Source organism: Malaya genurostris, chromosome 2 (genome assembly GCF_030247185.1).
Source record: "Malaya genurostris strain Urasoe2022 chromosome 2, Malgen_1.1, whole genome shotgun sequence".
Lineage (NCBI taxonomy): Eukaryota > Metazoa > Arthropoda > Insecta > Diptera > Culicidae > Malaya > Malaya genurostris.
The window spans coordinates 23,433,090-23,456,701 of NC_080571.1; the positions used below are offsets into that span (position 1 = coordinate 23,433,090).

Consider the following 23,612-nt stretch of genomic DNA (forward strand, 5'->3'; position numbering starts at 1 on the left):
TCAAGAATCGCAGTGAATTATTTTGAAGAATACCACAGTATTATATATGATAGTATGATTGATATGAGAAAGGCATCATTACACCACTAGGTGGATTAAAACAGGTTTTTTTTATCAATCCCGATGTGTTTTTTGCATGAATATTCTTTGGTGTTTCAGTTTTCATGACATCAATCTAATGTCCGTCGTTTTAGGTGGCAATTAGAGATTTTAATCACTCATTACTCTGTTATGTCGAAGCTGCAAATCGGATCGAATTTGAATCTAGAAGTGCAAAAATCGATTAAACATTCCATGAAGTCGATCGAAAGCAGGATGGATTGAGGCGAAAACGAGACACTAAATCGAAATGCCAAATGAATCTGAGCTTGGATACGTCATTTGATCCGGAGCACTGAACATCTTTGTTGAACCCGCATCGAAACAGAATTTGTGATCATTTGCAAAATAAACGAACTTATGAAACTGGAATCGCCCGAATATTGGCTTTGCCGCAGAATTTGCGATTTGCACCAACCAACCAATCTATTTGCAGCTTACAGTTGTCTTCGTCTCGAAAAACAACCACTTCGTTTGAATGCTTTTTACTGAATGAAACCCTGCACCTATGTTATCAGAACTAATTGGCTCAAGTGACATGTTCCCCTAGTTATTTGAAGATTCGTGCCTTGCCGTAGCTTCTCATCAACTTCCTGATGGGAAGGGAAGGATGAAAGGAACATGGAAGGGAATTGGGAATTGAGTGAGGTGGGAAAACAGCACAAAACATAAAAAAATAAGTCGTCCTGCATCCCCGAATGGATGCTGAACGATCTGCAGGTGCCAAAATGCACGGTTGATAAAACCTTCAACCACCGAGAGGCCTTAGAGATTTTACACCATTCTGCATTCCCCGAAGAATGCAGAACGATCTCTTCCCGAATATGCACTTGAATTAATTTAACACTTTAGAAGACACAAATACCTTATTTTCATATATAGCTAATAAATGACTTACACGATACGAATATTTTTCAATGAAAAAAACCAATGTTTGAACAAAATTTAAAAAAATGTTAAAAAATATCTCCTCCGCCTTTTTTTATAAACATGCTCGAAAATATTTTCTGTCAAACACAAGAAAAGGATTTCTTTTTCGATTGCTTCAATGTTAGATAAAGCAGTTTAAAAATAACCTGTTTTTGAACTAGTTTTGCTCATAACTTCGGTTCAGAAAACGCTACCTGAATACGCCAGTCATTAAAAAATTGGTTTTAACAAACTCTAAAAGATGTTCAAAGATACCTATACGAAAAGAGAAAAATATAAATGCTATAGCAAAAAATCTGATTTTGTGAGGAACACCCTAAGTTGCTCTTCAAAAATAGCTGTAACACTAAAACCGTTGCAGATACTACTATGGTGTCCTCAGCAAAGCTGCTCGATATAAGTTTATCTACAATTTTGCCGAAGAATGCAGTCCTCTATCTCAACACATCCGGAAAATAAGTTTTGGACCACCTTAATAATAAGAGCCACCCTAATACCATGTACATCGACATATGGCTTATCTTCACTGATCATTTGTTTTGAAGACATCATAGCTCTAAAGTATAAGGTTAAGCCACAAATGTTTTTGTCCCCCTAAATTGTGGATCCGGACCACTGCGCAATGCAATTTAACTCGGAAATTTTAAAATTTCAAATCTTTTACCTATTTTTTGAGATTCTACGACAAACCTAAATCAAAATCAGATATTGAGTAGTTATCAATTGCGTTTGGGTTGTGCATAAAAATTGTTTAGATCGTTTGTCCAATACAAAAATATTTTCAGAGTTTTGGGTTATTTACCAAAATTTTTAAAATTTTAAAAATTTCACTTTTTTTGTGAAAATTTTGTTCATAATAAATTTCCAACTAAAATAATAAAACAATATATGTCATAAAATTTAAAAGTTTTGATTTGATTTTGTTTGGCAAAATTTTTACAATAATAGAAATTCTCTGTATTTGCACCAAATTTCTTGAGATTCTTTGAACGGATATATAATTTTGTTCATCAATACATTGTTTCTGGTAATGATTCCAATATTCTGAATCAAAAAAATGTACATGTCATCGCTTTAATTTTTGAGTTTAATACAAACATATGAGAAATATGAAAAATTCATATATATTTATAAATTCATCGATTTTTTAATGTTTTCTTTGATTGTGCCGGAATGGTAGTTGAGCAAAAATTGTAGCTGGTACCACTAGCAATCGAATGATGTATAAAAATATATAGGTCATCGCTTTGAATTTCGAGATATTTACGATCATTGTAAAAAGTTTCATCTTTTCTTAGGTCATCTATCTACGGGTTTCATTATAACTTTGGGTAGACAACCCTATTTTTAGTTTTTTTCCAGTGCATTTTATTTGTGGAAGTAGTACCTTTCCTGGTGAACAAATTTCCAAGATCGGTTGACTAACAACAAAGTTATGACTCGGTAAAGTTGAAGTTCTCAATATCCGATTCGTGATGCAGGTGCCGCATGAATGCAGATAGGGCACATTTTGAGCTTGAAAAAAAAACTTGGAACGGGAAAAACGGGATTTTCATTAGTTTTTCCTAAACGATCGTCAATAATGATATACTTGAAATAATCTACAAACTTCACAAAATTCGAGGGTGAAAAATTTATCGAAATTAGTCAAGTAACAACTGAGCTATGATAGCTCAAAGTTAGCGTTCCAACTTTTTTTCAGGCTTGGTGCTCCGCGTAACTTTTTTAGGCTTGGTATTAGGAGTGTTAATATGCAAAAGTGAAAATCAATTAAAGTAATAAAATATCTTCTTCGGACTGTGTCACATATTTTCTTCCTTGTGTTGCTGCCATTCTATTTTCAGACACTTTCCGAAGATTATCGACGCTTTTTAACGAAGGATCATTAAAATTACACAATTACTGAGTTTATTGGTTGACGGTTATTCAAATTATTCACATTCACATTTTTCGATCAAAGTATTTAAAATCTTCTCTATTCGCTGTTTATAAAATGATTAAGTTTGTACGTTCTCCGTCTTGAAAATTATTATGATATAAAATCGTTGCATTTGTCCAGATTTATATCTTGAGGTTCTTCGTATCCAAAATTAATCTTTTAAGTAACTTTGAAATCATCATAATTGACTTTCATTGAAAGGATATTATCAAAAAATATTCAAATGTAAAAATTTGCTGAAGGCATCAAAAGAAAGTATAATCAATTGTTCTGAATGAATCTAATCGTCTTGCATACAACCCTCTATTTTTTTTCGAGAGCCTAAATCGAAATGCCAAATGAATCTGAGCTTGGATTTGATCCGGAACACTGAACATCTTTGTTGAACCCGCAGCGAAACAGAGTCTGTGATCATTTGCAAAATAAATGAGATCCGTTTCCATGTTTAGACAGAAGCTGCCACGCGTTTCAGATAGTTCCTCTCACTTCAATTAATCACGAGCTTCATCGCACGCGAATGCTACTTCCGTACTTGGGGACACAAATTATTTCACGCTTCAGGTAACGATACAACCGCACATAGTTCGATTTACTCTAGCGAATTTGTACTACGAGTTGATGGACTCCGAGTAAGTGAATTGAAATTATTCATGTCCAGAAGCGTTGTAAAGTCACACATTCCTTCCCCATAACGGAGGATCAATTCATTTATTAGCTGTCCAGCACAAAACCGATGCCGATAGCGATCTCGTAACTGGTTATGAGAGTTATTTTCCTAGAGCCGAAGTCTGGCACCGATCGACTGACCGACCGACCGACCGCCCGAAGCAACGTTGGCACACGTCTCATCACATGACCATCACTTCGTCATTGTGAAACTGGATTTTTAATGTGACCAGAGAAGGATTTGTTTTTGCTGTTTGCCCTCTGGAAACCGAATGATGAACGTTCTACGGCTACTGATAATACTTTGCCAATCAAGTTCGGTGTTGATTGGACACTTTAAGTCGTCTGATTGACATATTGACATTGTATTGGATTGGACAAAAAATCCGACGAGCTTTTCCTCCCACGGAAAAGCTTGACAAACGAACAGATGTTCCGATCGCACCCATTTCAACAGAAAATTATCACTTGACCACAACAGCACAGAAAGATGTCATTTCATTTCTTTTCCCGGTGCGTCGAGTCAATGTTTTTTTTTCTTTTTTTTGCGGTTTTCAGCATAGTTTCTCGATCCCGTAATAATGGCCCCAGGGGAGTCCATCACAACCAAACTCAATGATGATGACGATGCGGGAGGAAGCCAACCGGAGATGGTGGACGCCGGCCGTTGTGTGGTTTTATTTTGTGTATCTTTTTTTTCATTTTTGCAAATGAGAACGATGTGCTGACGTGCGGCCACTGCAATTCGAACGATGTGCGAAACTAGTTGCAATAATCGTGGGGGGTCTGCCTTCCCGGGTAGATCCGGAAAACGTAATTGAAATTATGGCGTCCCAATTGTTCTTCAAACGGAATGGTTTTCACACTTTCTCTCGTTATCACGGAACGGCACCGGTCAGGCGTTAATTGAAAGGTGCCAAAATCTCATCCGGCTTTGTTTACTTTATTTTCGGCCGACGGCTGATCTCCGTTTGTCGGTGCGTCCAGGTCGCTTTAATTAAAACCGACGAAAGTTGCTAATCTAACAAATGATTACTTGCCCATATGGAAGCTGAGATTACTAGGCTCAGGTTTTTTGTTTTTGTTTTTGACAGAAAACGCTCGTGTCCGACAAACGGAACTTACAGAATAGTGGAACAAGAAAATAAGCTCAAGCACAGCATCAATCGAGCGTCGAAAACAACAGTTTTGTTTTCGGATGCCAGATTTGGCCAATTCCAAAGCAGAATATCCTAGAAATCATGCATGAGGTGATAAAAACGGTTCATTCCTCCGAAACAAACAATCGAACGGCATCTCGCGCGAATTCCACCATCACAGAGTGATAATGATGCCGAAGCCCCGAACCGATTATCCGGCGGCTCACTTCTTGGCGAAACGTGCCGGCTCTAACGGTGACGCTTGCGATTTGACCGATTGTTGGACTGAAAATTGAATTACAGTGCAATTAAGATAATTAGCACTAGGGGATTCTAACGCTGCTGCTGCCTGCTGATTTCGGCTGGTTCGGGTAGGGATCATGAAAATAATTGGCCGTTTTTTTCGGTTTGTTAGGTGTTATCAGAGGTTCCGGCCGGTTTGGTAATTGCTGTCACCTACAAATATAATGGTGAATTTTTTGGGTCACTAGCGAAGTGTCAGGAATTAGAGTAGAATATTTTGTTCCCCGTTTTTTTTTACTTCGCGTAGTTTGGATGCTATCTAAGAGAGTTGGTTTCCAGTGAAACTCCAAAGGAACTTAATTTTTTATACACGCTTCGCACATTTCATTTTAACACATGGATCAATAAGTCCCGAGACTAACAATGGAAACAACATTTTTTTTGCAAAATTTTTTTTTTATTCATCAACATAATCACCTTTTAGGGTGATACAATAGTTCCAACGTTTTTCCAATTTTTCAATACCATGTTTATAAAAAAATTTATCTTTCGCTTCAAAATAAGCTTCAGTTTCAGCGATGACCTCCTCATTTGAGCCAAATCTTTCTCCCTGGAGCATTTTTTTAAGATCAGCAAAGAGCCAGTAGTCACTGGGGGCTAAATCTGGCGAGTATGGGGGGTGGGGAAGCAGATCAAAGCCCAATTCGTTCAATTTCGCCATTGTTTTCATCGACTTGTGGCAGGCTGTTTTTGTTCCATCGAAAGCAATTGCCTTTTTCATGCTCAATTTTTCATGAAGGATAGTAAATACACTTCCATATGATATCTGTGTCATCTCAGCAATCTCACGGAGCTTCACTTTACGATCTTTCATTATAATTTTTGTCACTTCACTCACATTTTCCGGTGTAACGGCTTCCACAGGTCTACCCGAGCGTTCCGCGTCATTTGTGTCGGCACGACCACGTTTAAACTCGGCGAACCACCGACAAATCGTTGCTTTTGATGGACAAGAGTCCGGATAACATTTTTCAATCCATTGTTTCGCTTGCACGGTGGTTTTACCCATTAAAAAATAATGTTTTTATTCAAAACACGAAACTCGGTTTTTTACATTTTTTTAAACAAACTACAAAACGACTTTACTCCAACCTCGATAACTCAGCTGTTTCTGGTCGGATCGATTTAAAATTTTGACCCGTTTCAAGCAAAGGTTAGTACTCTAGAAAGACGTGGTTACTGGTTTACTACGAGCGCCATCTCTGCTTTAGTCTCGGGACTTATTGATCCATGTGTTATAACGTTTGCATTTGAAAAGATTACAAATACAATTACAAATTCTTTACGGATTTACCGTCGACACGACCAGACACTCCGAATAAAAATCGGAATAAAATGTGTTCTTGAGCGAATCACCACCAGTTACCATAACATTGGATAACCACTTGGTAATATGATAAAATAAATTCTCGAGCAACACTGTCCTGGTTGCTACAAACTAGTTACCTAGAGACCTCATCAATGCAAATAATAAATAAATTGTTCTTTCGTTAGAAGCAAACCAACAAACCTAACTCAAATAATACTTCAAATTTTAATGTATTTCTAGGAAAATCGAAAAATGTTAACTATTTCAGCAGAAGATCAGTTGTATCAACTCAGCCGAAATGAATGAATATTTTCGACATCTAAGTAACTTGACAAAAACATCAAAGAAGTGGTCATTGTGGCCGATGTCTTCCATTCCAAAACTTTGCTAAGGAAAAAATGCATCATAGCGAAACCTGTGTTCTATTTGTGGGTATAGCACAATCTAACACGCCAAATTGAAAATTTTTCGTGTGGCGATTTTTCTAATGGATGCCTTCGAAGCGCCATTCGGTCGATTGTTGTGCGGTTTCGACGTCATATTCATAGATCCACACCTCATCACCAATTATGATGCATTCGATGAATGCGGGGTCACTATTTGCGTTGGAAATCATCTCTTTGGCCACATCAGCACGACGCTGTTTTTGAATGGAATTCAGCTTTTTTGGCACCAGCCGAGAAGCGACGCGTTTCAAACCCAAAACATAAGTTAAAATGTATTCGGCTGATCCATAAGAGATGCCCAACAACACAGCAATCTCTCTAATCGGTACAGAACGATTTTGCAACACGATTTGCTTCGCCGATTCAATGTTTTCTTCAGTAACAGATGTTGTTGGGCGGCCAGGGATCTCATCATGACCCAAGCTTGTACGACCACCTTTGAAGCGTTTATACCACTCGTATGCCTGTGTTTTTCCTAGACACGATTCACCAAAGGCCTTTTCTAACATTTCCAACGTTTCGGAACACTTAAATCCATTTGCAACACAAAATTTGATGCACGAACGTTGTTCTAAATTTTCATCCATATAAAAATCGCCACACGAAAATTTTTCAACTTCTTTGTATAGACGCCAAACAAAAACTAATCGTACGATATGCGTCAAAATTTGACAGAATGTGTATAAAAGTGTTGCCAACGTCGAAAGAATGAAAGTTTACCGATTGGACAAGCGCGGGAATTTTAAAATGAAAATTCCGGTTCTTTTTTGATCATAAGGTAAAACTTGTATGGAAAATTGAATCAAGCGTTGGCATGCATGTATTGCCGCAGGAGGAGAGTACTTTGAAGGCGATAATAAAGAAATTTATTAAAAATTGAAATTTTACGTTTTTTAATAAAATTCCTGTTCTTTTTTGATCTTAAGGTATACAGGAGTAAATGAAAATGAGAAAGGCATCAGTACACCACTAGGTGGATTTAAATCGGTTTTTTATAATTTTGTTTTGATGTGGAACACATCTTTATTTTCTATATAGGGGTGCAAATCAGAAACTCAAGGAAAAATTCGAGTAGAAATGTGGTCAAGTTTTAATCACTTACAGCCCAGTCTATTTTGTATCAATTATTAATATTATTTCATTATATGATTGACACATTGTCGCAAAGCTTTCAAATGAATTTGCCCGTTTTCAGAAGAAATCGTTGAAAAAGTGGAGTAATTAGAAATTTTCCTACCGATTTGACAGCTCTTGCTGAAAGTATCATGTCTAAACAAACAGCGCCTCTACATTTCAGTTTTGCGACAATATGCCAATTGGAAATATTTCTACGATTTTATTTGAATGTATCAAGCCACGTGTTTTCAATTATAAATGATTGAAATTTTGATTGGTAGCGAGCAGTGTCTTATTTTGTCTGCTACAAATCTCCGGCATACCGGATTTCCCAGCCATAGACGACGGTTTTGAAGGAGTAAGCGATATATAAAAGGGAAAGCATCGCTCTGATTGGTCAATCGATGCAAAAGCGAAGCTGTTGGAAGCACGCGAATCTATAAATATAAGCAAAATTATAGCATGCTAGAGGTAGGTTGTTGCTAGACAGCAAGACAAAAAGTGCCATAAAACGTTTGCGTTTCGGTAAACCATCGGGTTTATATATTTTGTCCTGTTGTCCGCGATATAAAAAGGTTGGGGCCACAATCATAGAGAATTATAATGATATTTTGCTTCAATAATCATTAAAATTGATAAGTAGTTTTGATTTTCTACATCTAATCTAATATTATTGCACTACGAAGTGTGCAGGGGTCCGCTAGTATGTTTATGAAAATCTATGATGTTATCGATAACTACCATTAAATAAAAAAGAAACGTATTCGAAAACTCATAGTCGGTAGTAATAAGCCTTTCGACCATTTCTTATCGAGTTAAGTGGGGTACGAGCTCGACTGTTTTGGTTCCATAATGCCAAAACTTCTCGATAAGCTAATACTTCTCCGAGTGGAGTCGAACGAAGCTCGATGATCGACTTCGAATCGAAAAACCATAACACGAAACGTGGTCGATTCGATAAAATTTTAGTCGAATCGAGATACATAATGCCACCCCTGGTATGAAAACCAGGTTCGAAACTGTTCTCAAATTTCAGTTCAACAACGATGAAATTAGGTTCGAAACAAACTGTTTGACAGCAGTTAGGGTGGAAACTGGGTTAGGTTTGGCATCGAGCAAAAACGACAAAAACGATTTTAACGAGCTAGAAAAGTTTCTTTTAAATAGTTGAATTCCCAAATCATCTGTTTCATTGACAAAGAATATAAAACTTTTGATCCATAACTACCTGTTAATACCAAATATCATCGTCGCTATATAATCGGTCTTCAGCGGAAACGTTTTCCCACCACAAACCATGTCAATTTTCGATTATCAATCGAATGAAATAAATTAGCCAATTTTTATGGCCAACCGTGCCCAATTTATAACGGAACAACGACCGAATGCGAATATTACTCAATTATCCAGTTCATCTGGAGAACCAATTTCGATTCGAAGCTATCGATTACATATGTAATTTTAGATTATAACCTTGAACCAGTACCTGACTGACTGACTGACTGACTGATGGACCAACCGACAGACCAATCAATCCGCCAAATCCGTAGCTAATGATGAGTCTCGAGCGCCGCGGATTTCCGCAAACAAAGTTCACCATCGAACCCACCGGGCGGAAACCGATGTGTGAGGGGTGTAATTGGAGTAGAATTCACCGAAAATTTTGTTTGTTATCTAACGGGAAGCATTGTGAACTAGAAAATGGAAGCTTGTTGTGGAGTTTGACCTAGATAGCTGGTAGCTGATGGGAAGTTTTACCTCCTCCTTCGAGTTCTGACAGAACAGGAAGCTGAACCTCCATAATGGCTCGATGATCGTAAACGGAATGATGTTTGATTTGTATTTTATTGTAGTATCGTTTGTTTTCTACACGCGCCGACGAATCGAAATTGGCTACATCCGCTAAGTTTGCCTGTAATCTGCTGACTCGATCAGATCAGTCTTTTAATCGGGTTTGAAAAACGACGGAAGATGAACCGTTGGATTCGATCTAAGGTCAAATTCCGCGAAGATGGCTTTGACCTTCACTAAACCAGAACAGCTCCGAGCACGATTTTATGATAATCGGATAATATATTCCTATAAACGGTACTCCAAGTCCAGTTAATCTGTGGATATGTAAAATTCAGCTCGTTTGCCAAGACAAGAACTCTTGTTCTCTTGTTTTACATTCAATTGTTACTGTTCTGCTGCTATGATCAATGCCAATGATTCAATGGCTTCAACTCATCGAGCAAAAATGCTTTCACGCGGAACAGAGACCACCATCAGCTGAGCCTGGGCAGACCAGAATTATTTATTTTTCTCTCTCTCTCTCTAATCAAATTATCAACCGTTAGGTTTGGCACGGGCAGCATCAGCGTCGGTAGCAATTTTGCACCTAAATCAGTTTTTAATCGCTACAGGAAGCCGCCTGCAACGCGATTCGCGTTTATTCGCGTTAGTCTGATAGCGAGAATTTCATAAGTATTTGCATCGCCCCGCAGTTCAACGTAAATTGGTTCTTCTTGTTGTTGCTCGGAACCCGTTCCGACGGGATGCGCAAAACTACCTTCAAGTTCACCGTCGCAAAGCCAAATGGCCAAGCTATCGGCAGTGCCGTGTAGAATTACGATTATGGTCCAGTGCCAGAACGAGGATTTATTAGTTCAGCGTGTCTTCGGAGCAGAACCAGAACCGGTAATTTCTCAACAAACCCTTCAGGCAGGAGGTCTCCAGTGCCGCCCTGTCTGATGCAGCATCTTGACGTTCTTTAACGATTCTGCGCTGATCGACCGACCGACCGACCGACCGGCCGAACCGGACGATAACTGTGCAAGTGACTGCGAGAGCGACAGAATCTGTTTAGCTAATGGTGCTTGACACTTCCTAGTAAAGCAGTGATGGGTGAAGGTAGTGATTAACTCTCTATCTAACTGGTAACAGCAAAGTGATTTGTTAGCTTGGCTGTTGTGCAAGGAAAATGCTCCAATATAAACAGAGAACTATGATGAGAACTGTCAATGTTTTTTATGTAATTATGCTGGGAAATCATAATCATTGAAATAACGACGGATTTAATTAAACGTAAGGAAATATCTGTTGATTTAGCCCGCGGCCCAATGCAAGATCATTTACTTGCCACACAGAATTTGCTTCTCATGGATAATCTCTCTCGTTACAATCTGAAGAACGTGAAGATCCAGAAAACTCTAGAAAATTTGTGCCACAAACGAATGATGTATTGTAACTCAAAATCAATATTTTGTAAATCCCACCCTCCTCACATTCCTTTACTAACTCTAGGGGAGTATGCCGCCCCCTTAATACGGCGTCCCTTCTTCTCCTATAACAACAAGACAATCGGCCACGTTAAGCTAAAGCCAATGAGTCAAATAAAAAATTTTATTATTAAAAAAAAATTTGCTTCCCATCGCAAGGCCAACTGGGATGCTGTAAAATAGTTGTTTGGAATGCATATTTGGTAGGGGATAGGAGAAATGTTATTGATACTCATTGATGTGCGAATATTGAATTAAGTATCATAAAATGTTAAGTGCAGGTCCGTTGCATGCCCCTTTATACGAGGAGTTTGAGTTGAAGCCTTATCTTTCGAATTAGGTCGTAACCATTGGAAGGGAATGCTCTATGAAATTCTACGCAACACGTGTTTTCATTATTTGTACAATAGTAGTAAATTTGTTATCAAGTTTTAGGTTTTTAAATACAATTCGTTGTCTAAAACTCTCACTTTGATCCCAGACATAGATTAAACTCAAAAATTAGCCTCTTCGGCAAACGTTTGAAGCAACGAATTCAATCATACTTCCAAGCTGTTATTTAGAAATTAGCGGAGCTATCCCGAGTTATCTATAATTTGCTGTCTTTCTTCAGTGAGGTTCCGGTGAAATGATACGACAAAAAGACTCGAGCTCTATACCAGCCTTATTGCTAACAACACCGTCTTATTCGTGGCCTTAACTGTGAACTTATATGTTCGTTAAGCTAAGTAGACGTAGAAGTTCATTCTGCTGAGTGTCACAATTTATCTTCTGTTCTGATATCTTCGATTCAACAGCAGATGCTCCGCATTCAAGGAGAATGTACTCGACCTTATTTAGCAGAGAAGAAATTTAAATTTCAAAAAATAACTTTTGGGTTATTCAGGTCTTTTAATTGATTTCAAAAAAACTGTTTGATATTTTTTCTTTGAAATATGCGAATCAGTAACAAAAACCTTTTTTAATCCACCTAGTGGTGTAATGATGCCTTTCTCATATTACTTAGGGTAACGGCTCCCTATTTCATCTGAACTCCTCTTTCCATCTCATCGCTTCACCCCATTACTTTGAACATGAATAATATTTTACAACGTACCAGAAGCAAACTGTGAAATGTTTTAAAATGATTATAAAAAATATTGTCACACTTTCCTATTGAAAGAAATGGTTTTAAATTCTTCGGTGATCGTTTTTTTTCATTTAAAATAAACTCACTTTTCGATTTAGGACACATTTTCGTACCAAGATTTACAGTTCGTCATGTTTCTGAATATCTACTAATCGATTCGTCTTAAAACACGATCACTAATTCGCACAATTACACTACCATTGAATGCTGGATGACTTCATAATTAGTAATGTTCACTTACCACTTGATTAATTAACGATTAAAAACTTCAAAAATCACAACGACAAGCAATAAAAGTCTTCAAAAATATAAGATGAAAGTTTTTCACTTAGTTCACTTGATTGCGCTTTGTTTTCATCTCATTTGGTTTCGCAAAGTTGCCAAGTTATCTCATAATGTTACAAAACAAAAATTGTTTTTCTTCTTAAAATGGTCATCAACAAGTTTTTTTTTGATATCCGTGACATTAGTTTAATGATATTATTGATATTAATATTTCAATAAAACTGTTTCGGCTTCGAATATTACCAGGAAGAGCGTGTTCAATACTATTGAAATAACCATTGTGGCAAATCTAGTAGCACTGGTTTCATTCCGCTATACGCCAACATAACGCTGTGAAGTGTGTGTGTTTCATCGGCTGTGCACAAGATTTCCACTTTAACCTGTGATTTGTCCGTTGATTAATAAACTTTTAAAGAATCACTGCAATCAAATACTAATAAATACTCAGAGAGAAAAGTCTAATTTTTTACTTCTTACTTTTTATCAACCTGTACAAATCTGTATTAAATTTAGGAAATTTGTATAAAAATCTGTACTTCGATTTAAATCAGTATTCGATCGCAAAAATCTATACAATACAGATGTATAAATGGCATCTCTGGCTCTGCATTTTGTTTTAAGAAGGGCTATTTCCTAAATAGTAACAATTACTTTTTTGTTTTTATTTAAAGTTCAAAAAATTAACTTTACAGTAAAATTTTAAATTTAAAGCGAAAGGTAACGGAAACGAACGAAAATTTTTTAAACGTTGAAATGATTTCAAACTGGTTCTAAAAATATCGTATATTGTCTCATAGTTAGGCCGTTTTTAAGAAGAATTCTGACATTTTGAACCTGAGAGTGTAATAGTGGAATATTTTGTTTTGATTGCTGTCGCCATTGCTAATTTATAGGATGAATAAAGGATCAACGATAAAATTCCATTGAGATGAAATTAGGAGCAGAGTAGTGAAAACATCATTAGTGTTTTTAGCTGTTTTATGAATATTAGTTAAATTTTCAAGAAATGTGAATCAATTCTTACCGTGGAGCAAGGCGAATAAAGCAGTAATATGAAATAGTTATAGTGATTTTAGTGGCTAAATTGGGGTTTGAAGGCGACGTCCTTACAAATGAGATGAAATTGGGAGCCCTTCCCTATATTCTCAAAAAAGATTTTTTTTGGATTTTGAATAAAATAAAAAACTTTCTTTGGGTATAAACTAACATAACCTTTTCAATTTATAAACAGTTATGTCAAGTTAATAAGAATTTTTATTTATTTTGCATCGTCGCACTGAATGATCAAACACGCTTTACCCTATAGTTCTGGAACCGGAAGTCGGATTCGGATGAAATTAAACAGCAACCTATGAAACTATAGGAACTTTTATTCGAGCCTGTTTGTGGAAATCGATCAAATCAGAGGTGGAAATAAGCCCACTTAGCGCACGAAAACGTGAATCAAGATTTCCGATTGTGAATCAGAAAACTGAACAGCGTGAATTAAGAAAACTAAAATTTTATAATCGATTATTTTTTAAATTTTGAGAATGGGAATTGCAACCTGTGCTAATTAACCCTCGGATAAGTCCCCGTTCACAATATAACATTTGTACATTTTTTTAAGAATATTAAACCCTACATTTTTGACAGTTGTGTTTTCTGAGACTTGTTTAATTACTTTCTTGGCGTACTGAACAATTGTTAATAATTAGGTTTTTAAAAACGAGTCCGGTTTCGGTACACAAAATTAACCTCTCTGGATCAGAAAAATTCCAAAAAAAAGATCAAAACTGGCATATATATGAAGGGTATAAATCTTCCAAGCTGATCTCACACATACAAACCAAGTTATATGTCGAATATATAAAAACCTGTTTTGATCCAACTAGTGGTGTAATGATGCCTTTCTCATATCAATCATACTATCATATATAATACTGTGGTATTCTTCAAAATAATTTACTTCGATTCTTAAAAGAATAATTGAATTCAGTTTGTTTGACCTTCTACTGATATAAATTATCAATTGGAGAAGATTTGAGGTCGATTTAGAAAACTTTTTACGGGTTTTCGCCCCTTTCAGTGATGGTAAAAATTTTTTAACACACTTTACCCTATATTTCCGGATCCGGATGAAATGCAGGAATTACGTATAGAACCACAGGACCTTTCATTTGAATTTAGTTTGTGAAAATCGGCTACGCCATCTATGAGAAAAGTTAGAAAACATATTTTCAGTTTTTTGCACATTTTACCCCATAACTCCGGAACCCGAAGTCAGATCCAAATAACTCTGAGAAAAGTTAGTGCACTTATTTTCACAATTTTTTGCACATTTTACCCCATAATTCCGGAACGGGAAGTCGGATCCAAATAACTCTGAGAAAAGTTAGTGCACTTATTTTCACATTTTTTTGCACATTTTACCCCATAATTCCGGAACCGGAAGACGGATTCAAGTAATATTCAGGAATTTTGTATGGGACCACAAGACATATATTTATTTTCACTACATGACATTTAAGATAACACATAATCAACAATAGTACGCCACAACACTCGGTTTGTGGCTGCCTCTCTCCATCCTCGATCACGCCCAATACTCGCCAGATCACGTTCTAACTGGTCCACCCATCCTGCCCGCTGTGCTCCCCGCCTTCTTGTTCCAAACGGATTCGTGGCAAACACCAGTCTAGCAGGGTTGTTGTCTGGCATTCTTGCAACATGCCCTGCCCATCGCATTCTTCCGGCTTTGGCCATCTTCTGGATGCTGGGTTCGCCGTAGAGTGAAGCGAGCTCGTGGTTCATTCTTCGCCGCCACACGCCGTTCTCCTGCACACCGCCGAAGATCGTCCTTAGCACGCGTCGCTCGAAAACTCCAAGTGCTTGCAGGTCCTCCTCGAACATGATCCATGCTTCGTGTCCGTAGAGGATCACCGGTCTTATAAGCGTTTTGAACATGGTACATTTCGTGTGGGGGTGAATCTTTTTTTACCGCAGATTCTTTTGGAGCCCGTAGTAGGCACGACTTCCACTGATGCTGCGTCTTCGTATTTCACGACTCACATTGTTGTCAGCCGTTAGTAAGGATCCGAGATAAACAAATTCTTCCACTACCTGGAGGGTATCCCCGTCTATCGTGACATTACTTCCTAGACGAATCTTGTCGTGCTCGGTTCCGCCTACTAGCATGTACTTTGTTTTCGACACATTCACCACCAGTCCAACCTTTGCTGCTTCGCGTTTCAGGCGTGTGTACAACTCTGCCACCGTTCCAAAGATTCTCGCGATAATGTCCATGCCATCCGCAAAGCACACAAATTGACTGGATTTCGTGAAAATCGTACCCCGGCTCGTCGCATTACTCCTTCCAAGGCGATGTTGAATAGTAGGGGCATGAGAGTCCGTCACCTTGTCGCAGTCACCGGCGATATCCGCATGAACTGGATAGTTCACCCGAGACCCTTATGCAGTTTTGCACACCGTCCATCGTCGCGTTGATCATTCTAGTCAACTTCCCAGGAAAGCTGTTCTCGTCCATAATTTTCCATAGCTCTATGCGGTCGATACTATCGTAAGCTACCTTGAAGTCGATGAACAGGTGATGCGTTGGGGCCGGGTATTCACGGCATTTTTGGAGGATTCGTCGCACGGTGAAGATCTGGTCCGTTGTCGATCGGCCATCGACGAAGCCTGCTTGATAACTTCCCACAAATTCATTCGTTTTAGGTGATAGACGACGGAAGACGGTCTGGGATAACACTTTGTAGGCGGCATTCAGAATTGTGATCGCTCGGAAGTTCTCGCATTCCAAATGGTCGCCTTTCTTGTGAATGGGGCAAATTACCCCTTCCTTCCACTCCTCCGGTAGCTGTTCGGTTTCCCAGATCCTGACTATTAATCGGTGCAAACACGTGGCCAACTTTTCTGGGCCCATCTTGATGAGTTCAGCTGCGATGCCATCCTTACCAGCTGCTTTGTTGGTTTTGAGCTGGTGCATGGCATCCTTAACTTCCCTCATTGTGGGAACTGGATCATTTCCGTCACCTGCTACACTGACGTAGTCGTTTCTCCCGTCATCTTGAACCCCCATGCCTACGTTCTCCGCGCCGTTCAGGTGCTCATCGAAGTGCTGCTTCCACCTCACGTCCATCCGTTAAGTCCTTATACCTGCACATTTCGGCTCACGGCACCGGGCCGTTGCGGGATTTGTTGAGCTTCTTGTAGAATTTCCGTGTTTCTTGAGAGCGGTACAGCAGTTCCATTTCCTCGCACTCCGCTTCTTCCAGGTGGCGTTTTTTCTCCCGAAAGATGCGGGTCTACTCTTTCCGCTTATGTTTGTATCGTTCCACGTTCTGCCGGGTTCCATGCTGCAGCATTACCGCCCGCGCTGCGTTCTTCTCCTCCAAAATCACTCTGCACTCTTCGTCGAACCATTCGTTCCGTCGACTCCGTTCCACGTACCCGACGGTGCACTCGGCTGCGTTGTTTATGGCTGCTTTTACTGTACTTCAGCAGTCTTCTAGGGGAGCCACATCGAGCTCGCCCTCGTCTGGCAACGCTGCCTCGAGATTCTGCGCGTATGCTGAGGCGACATCCGGTTGCTTCAATCGCACTATGTTGTACCGTGGCGGTAGTTGGTACCGTGCATTGTTGATGACGGAGAGTTTTGGGCGCAGTTTCACCATCACCAGATAGTGGTCAGAGTCGACGTTAGCGCCACGATAGGTCCTGACGTCGATAATGTCGGAGAAGTGCCTTCCATCAATCAGAACGTGGTCGATTTGCGATTCCGTCTGCTGTGGTGATCTCCAGGTGTAACTAGGGAAGCTATGTTGAAAAAAGGTGCTACGAATGGCCATGTTCTTGGAGGTGGCAAAATCGATGAGTCATAAGCCGTTTTCGTTTGTCAGCTGGTGGGCGCTGAATCTTCCAATCGTCGGTCTGAACCTGAACTCCTCCTCCTGGCCTACCTGAGCGTTTAGATCTCCTATGATGATCTTGACGTCGTGGCTTGGGCAACAGTCGTACTCACGTTCGAGCTGCGCGTAAAATGCGTCCTTGTCATCATCAGTGCTTCCGGAGTGAGGGCTGTGCACGTTGATTATGCTAAAGTTGAAGAAACGGCCCTTGATCCTCAACCTGCACATTCTTTCGTCGATCGGCCATCAACCGATCATGCGCCTCTGCATATCACCCATCACGATGAAAGCTGTTCCCAGTTCGCGTGTATTGCCGCAGCTCTGGTAGATGGTATGATCACCTCTAAACGTTCGCACCATAGATCCTGTCCAACACACCTCCTGCAGCGCTACGATGCCGAACCCGCGGTCCTTCAGTAGATCGGCGAGTATGCGGGTGCTCCCGATGAAGTTGAGAGATCGGCAGTTCCACGTACCGAGCTTCCAATCGCAAGTCCTTTTTCGTCGCAGGGGTCGTTGCCATTGGTCTCGACTCGTATTACTCTCTTGCTGATTTTCCGTTGCAATAGTTTTTTTTACGGCTGGCTCGCAGGGCCGGACACCAACCCCCTAAATTTCCGGAAGACCATAGTGCACAGTTGAGCTTAGAGTCTTTCACTGGCATTCGGACGTCGACGGGACGGAACCACAAGACCTTTCTTTTGTATTTAAGTTTGTGAAAATCGGTTCAGCCATCTCCGAGAAAAGTTAGTGCAAAAAAACGTTACCCACACATACACACACATACATACATACACAGACATTTTGCGTACTCGACGAACTGAGTCCTGCTTCCCTCTTATAGAAAGGTTAAGCAATTACTGTGAAAACCGACTTTTGAACCGAGGCCCGGAGGGCCGAGGGTCATGTACCATTCGACTAAGTTCGTCGAGTACGCAAAATGTCTGTGTGTGTATGTGCGTATGTGTGTATGCAACGTTTTTTGGCATTAAAAATGCCTTACTCTTCGCTATACGGGGCCGGGTGTCAATTAAAAGTTTCAAAAATAGCCGCGTAACCTTTTTGTGTCATAATTTTGAACGTTAATAGCTCAGTCATTTGTTGATGGATTGATATAATTTAACAACCAATCGATTCGGAAACTTTTAACTTAAACATGTATAGCAACGTCGTTTCATTATTTCAATAGCATACTATTGAAAAAATGGTTAGAATTGACCTATGTTTTCATCTACCAATCCCAGCTGTGGAAATTGACGTCATTTTCTTGTTCGGCATAGGAGGCTTTGCGTCATGCATAAAGAACACCGCATTGTTATGCGTAGTATGAAGAGAAATCTATAAATATATGCAGCAAATCATTTCTTGATTTCAGTTGATGCTTGACTGTGAATGAAACAAGTAGCTCGTCCAGTGAGGTGATGACTGGATTGTATATGCAATCGTTCGTTGGATTGTCGCTTCTGCTAACTCTTCACTGTACGAGGCTGGGTGTCAACTTAAAAAAATGCAAAACCGTAACCTTTTTTCTGTCATAATTTTGAACGCTTATAACTCAGTCATTTGTTGATGAATTTATATAATTTAACTACCAATCGATTCGAAAATATTTAACTTTAACTTATATGATAACGACATTAATTTATTTTAATTGCATACCATTGAAAAATTGGATTGAGTTGACCTATGTTTTCACGAGCCAATGACAGTCTCAGTGAATGATGTCAAACTCTCGTCCGATTTGCTCAGTATGAACTATAGCACAAAAGGGAATCTATAAATATATGCATGAATACATTTCTGCTTTAGTTTACCTATGGCTTATCTTGATTCTCCGGTAACTAGCAGGCCAACTTAGAATTACCGGCGATAGATTTTTCGAACCCAATGTGAAGCGCTTGTATCTCTGTGATTTATTGATAAATTTTCCTCATTTAACTTGGTTCGAAAAAGTTTAAAAATGTTTTAATTCGTCAACGGGTAGTTTGCATACTGAAATCTCCATTTACATACGAACAACACGGTGGCGCGCAAATAAATTCAGTATAAAGTTGTGTTACGATGATAATCATAGATAATTATTTTGCATTAAATGTGGCTAAACACAAAGACCTATCTCTCAGCATAATCCCTCAGACCCTATTATTAAACCAAACAATAATCGTGTAACCTAATTGAATAGTTAGAAATTGATTTATTCGTATAAAGCATAACATTTTGTTCGAATCTTGCTTCCAAGAATCTTATAGAAGAGATCCAGACTAAGTGTAGCAAAAATAATGCAATGCAAATCGTTATGCAGTATCGATTTGAACAAGTTGTTGTCCCACCAGGAATAAAACGCTTCAAAAGCTTCGGAACTTAGTACAAATGAGTTGCACAGACTCACATATACAGAATTATCAGATGCAATGAAGTACAGTATTAGAGATAAACTCAAGACAAGCTTTAAATAATTTAAATCCTTACTAAACTGGCGGTAGTTTCAGTTAAATTATCATTTACATCAAAACAACAAGTATCTTATCACTACATGCGTTGTAACAATGACAATGTTCGTTCATTTATTAATAAAATCAAGTTACAATATGAACAAAATTAAGGATTTTGGTTGCATATGCATTGGTTCCTTAATATGCAAAAGTGAAAATCAATCAAAGTAACAAAATATGTTCTGCGGACTGTGTCACATATTTTCTTCCTTGTATTGCTGCCATTCTATGTTCAGACACTTTCCGAAGATTATCGATGCTTTTTAACGAAGGATCAGTAAAATTACACTATTACAGAGTTTATTGGTTGACGGTTATTCAAATTTTTCACATCCACATTTTTCGATCAAAATATTTAAAGTCATCTCTAATCGCTGTTTATAAAATGATTAAGTTTGTACGTTCTCTGCCTTGAAAATTATTATGATATAAAATCGTTTCATTTGTCCAGATTTATAATTTGTGCTTGTTCGTATCCAAAATTGATCTTTTAAGTACCTTTGAAATCATCATAATTGACTTTCATTTATAGGATATTTTCCAAAAATTTTCAAATGTAAAAATTTATTGAAGGCATCAAAATAGAGTAGAATCAATTGTTCTGAAAGAATCAAATTGTAAGTAAGAGTAAGTTTGTAATTTGTGACTTTTAGTGCATCCATCATCATCTTTATTTTTGTATATATTATGGGTACCTAAGAATTATTTCATTTTTAATGTAATCGTGATCGGTCGTGTCTTGCATACAACCCTCTAATGTTTTTTGCACTAATTTTTCTCAGAGATGACTGTACCGATTTTCACAAACTTATATTCAAATGAAAGGTCTTGAGGTCCCATAAAAAATTCCTAAATATTATTAGGATCCCAATTCCGGTTCCGGAGTTATGGTGTAAAATGTGCAAAAAAAAAAGAAAATATGTTTCTAACTTTTCTCATAGATGGCGCGACCGATTTTCACAAACTTAGGTTAAAATGAAAGGTCCTGCGGTCCTATACGTAATTCCCGAATTTCATGCGGATACGACTTCCGCATTCGGATATATAGGGTAAAGTGGGTTAAAAATTGTATACCATCACTGAAAATGGGGAAACACCTTAAAAAGTTTTCTAAATCGACCTCAAATCTTTTCAAATTGATAGTTTTTATCAGTAGACGGTCAAACAAACCGATTTCGGTTATTCTTTTAAGAATCAAAGAAAATTATTTTGAAGAACACCACAGTATTATATATGATAGTATGATTAATATGAGAAAGGCATCATTACACCACTAGGTGGATTAAAACAGGTTTTGTTATATTGATGCACTATTTACTTGAAGCTTGATTACTACATTTTTCCTTGATAGACAATTTAAAAATAATCATTTAAATTAATCATTTTATTTTGACTAAATTAGTCGTTTTAGTTTTAGTCTTCGGATAAAATCCGAACAAATCTTGTTAACCATTTATGTGAAGGTATTCGTCGCTGTTAAAAATATTGTCTTATAGTATAACAATTATTGATGCGGCTTTTATTTTTGTATCGTTTATTTATACCCGCCTTCAACCTAGTTGCGGTCGTTCGTCGGAAATCAAGAAGATTAATATTGTGTGGTAGGTAGTGATAAATGAGCTATCCGCTAATAGACGCCAGTAGTTGCTGAATTCTCACCATCATATTGCGGGCACGCAAAAGCGGTACTTCTAATTTATTATCTCTCAACAAGAGCCCGAGGAAGAGTTGACCCACAGCCAAGGTTAACTGACGGGGATTCGACGTAATGATCCCGGTTCTTTACGGTGGGGCTCCGTTTTACATTCTAGCTATCCGTTATAATTACAATCTTATGCGCAGGGGCTTTCGAAAACCTGTTTCCGCACTTACCATCGCATTTATCATTGCAGCGCGGCAGGCTAATTTCTTTCGCCCACCTAAACAAATCCGAGAGTCCAGTGATCACAAGTGCTTTTCATAACCCTTCAAAGCTAAATCATAACATTTAAACCATTAAACATTCGCGGCACTTACCTTATCTTTAGTGCTGCTACTGCCCGATGCGGTCACGTTCGCAACCGATGCTGCCGCGGCTGCCATGTTGGTACTGCTACTGTTGGTGGTGCTGGAACTGGTGTAGGCCCCCGCAACCGGCGACGACGACGAGGACACCGAAGCCGTCGAGGCCGGTGTGTTCGTCACGGTAAATTTGTTCACGTTCGTAGCGGTCAAACTGCCCGAATCTGACGTTTTGTGGGTGTTATTGTTGTTGTTATTCTGGTTGCTATGACTGTTGACGCTGTGCGATCCCTGCTTGTTGGGTCCTTTGATTTTGTTTCTGTTATTACCCTTATGCAGCAGTCTTCGGGGAGTGCTGCTCCGAATGGGAGTTGCGTTGGTGGTGGGTTCTTCGATTCGATCTCGGTTTGCCTCCGTCGAACCGGAAAATCCGAACGAACTGGATGTGGTTGTGGTGGATGAGGCACTAACCGTCCGGAGCGGCGTTGTTCGTCCCTCCACATGCGGTAGGTCTTTAATTTCTTCGGACGTCTTTGGTTCTTCCGACTTTCTGGTTATTTCGGTAATCTCTGCTACGGCCGGAGTCGTGGCACTCGATTCTTCCACAGGTTGCTCGCTGCTGGGACTTTCGGTAGGTTCAGTTTCGCTCGCATCTCGCTTCCTTCGCCAATTTCTACCGAACGTTTGTGCCTGTAGATCGCTCAGCAGTTTGGCGTACTGTGGGTTGTTCATGAACAGCTGATCGATCGACAGGAAATCGTACCCATCGTTGTTCGTTTTCAGTTCCCGATCGTCCGGAACGGCTATCGTTCCGTCGGCACGAGAATTCAGCAAACCATCACCGAACTGCAAACAAAGCAGCACCATCACCGCCGTTGGTAACCGCATTCTTGTGATCATTCGTCTACTGTTTCGCAGGCGATTTGAAGTCTGTGCAAGCTGTCACCGGTCGAGAGTACACGGAGGGAGGGTGGGTTGGTAGGTCGGGACCACTACAATTGTCTTTCTTCGCGATGCCGGCTGGCTTTCGAAACCAGTGGGAAATGTTAAAAAAAGGAAAACGCAAACAACAGTTGCATAAGTTCGAGATAAAGACAGAATAAGCGATCTTTTGTGATAAAAATCGCCTTCTAAAGTTAAAAGATTCGGTAAATGTGCCGCACAGGTTTTTGGGCCACTGTCAGATCATTTTAGGCCGCGTTGCGTTCGATCAGCGTCTGAAAGTGAGAAGAAAGCAAAACGATTAGCCAAGTTGTTGCAACAATGAAGAAAGTAAAATTTCCCACGGAATTCGTTTGATGGCCCTGGGAATTCGAGCGAGAGGGGGAAAAGGTTTATCACCCACGCACCACCGCAGGCAGACCAGCAGACAGACATACAGGTGCTGGTCAGGAAGTGCGAAAATGATTGTTTTCGGCATTTTGGGTGGAATTCACTTCGTTTCACTCGACCAAATAACGGAGGGAGGGGATTCGTTTTGATGAACCGGGCGTGAACCGTTTAGGTAACCACAGTTGATGCCCAGTGATTATTCGGCAGGTGGTCAGACCGCCGATTGTCGACTGGACCGTGGGTTTCGGTTTCACTGAAG

The 23,612-nt window shown here is 39.2% G+C and overlaps 1 protein-coding gene across 1 annotated transcript in view; it reads right to left on the minus strand.

The window, feature by feature from the left end:
• The window catches only part of LOC131432724 (myosin-G heavy chain), a 311,040-nt gene that overhangs the window by 231,009 nt on the left and 56,419 nt on the right, over positions 1-23,612 (minus strand). Inside the window, exon 2 of the mRNA XM_058599194.1 lies at positions 22,037-23,238. Coding sequence (XP_058455177.1) covers positions 22,037-22,921 — 885 coding nt within the window. The 5' untranslated portion in view covers positions 22,922-23,238. The remainder of the gene's footprint in view (positions 1-22,036; positions 23,239-23,612) is intronic.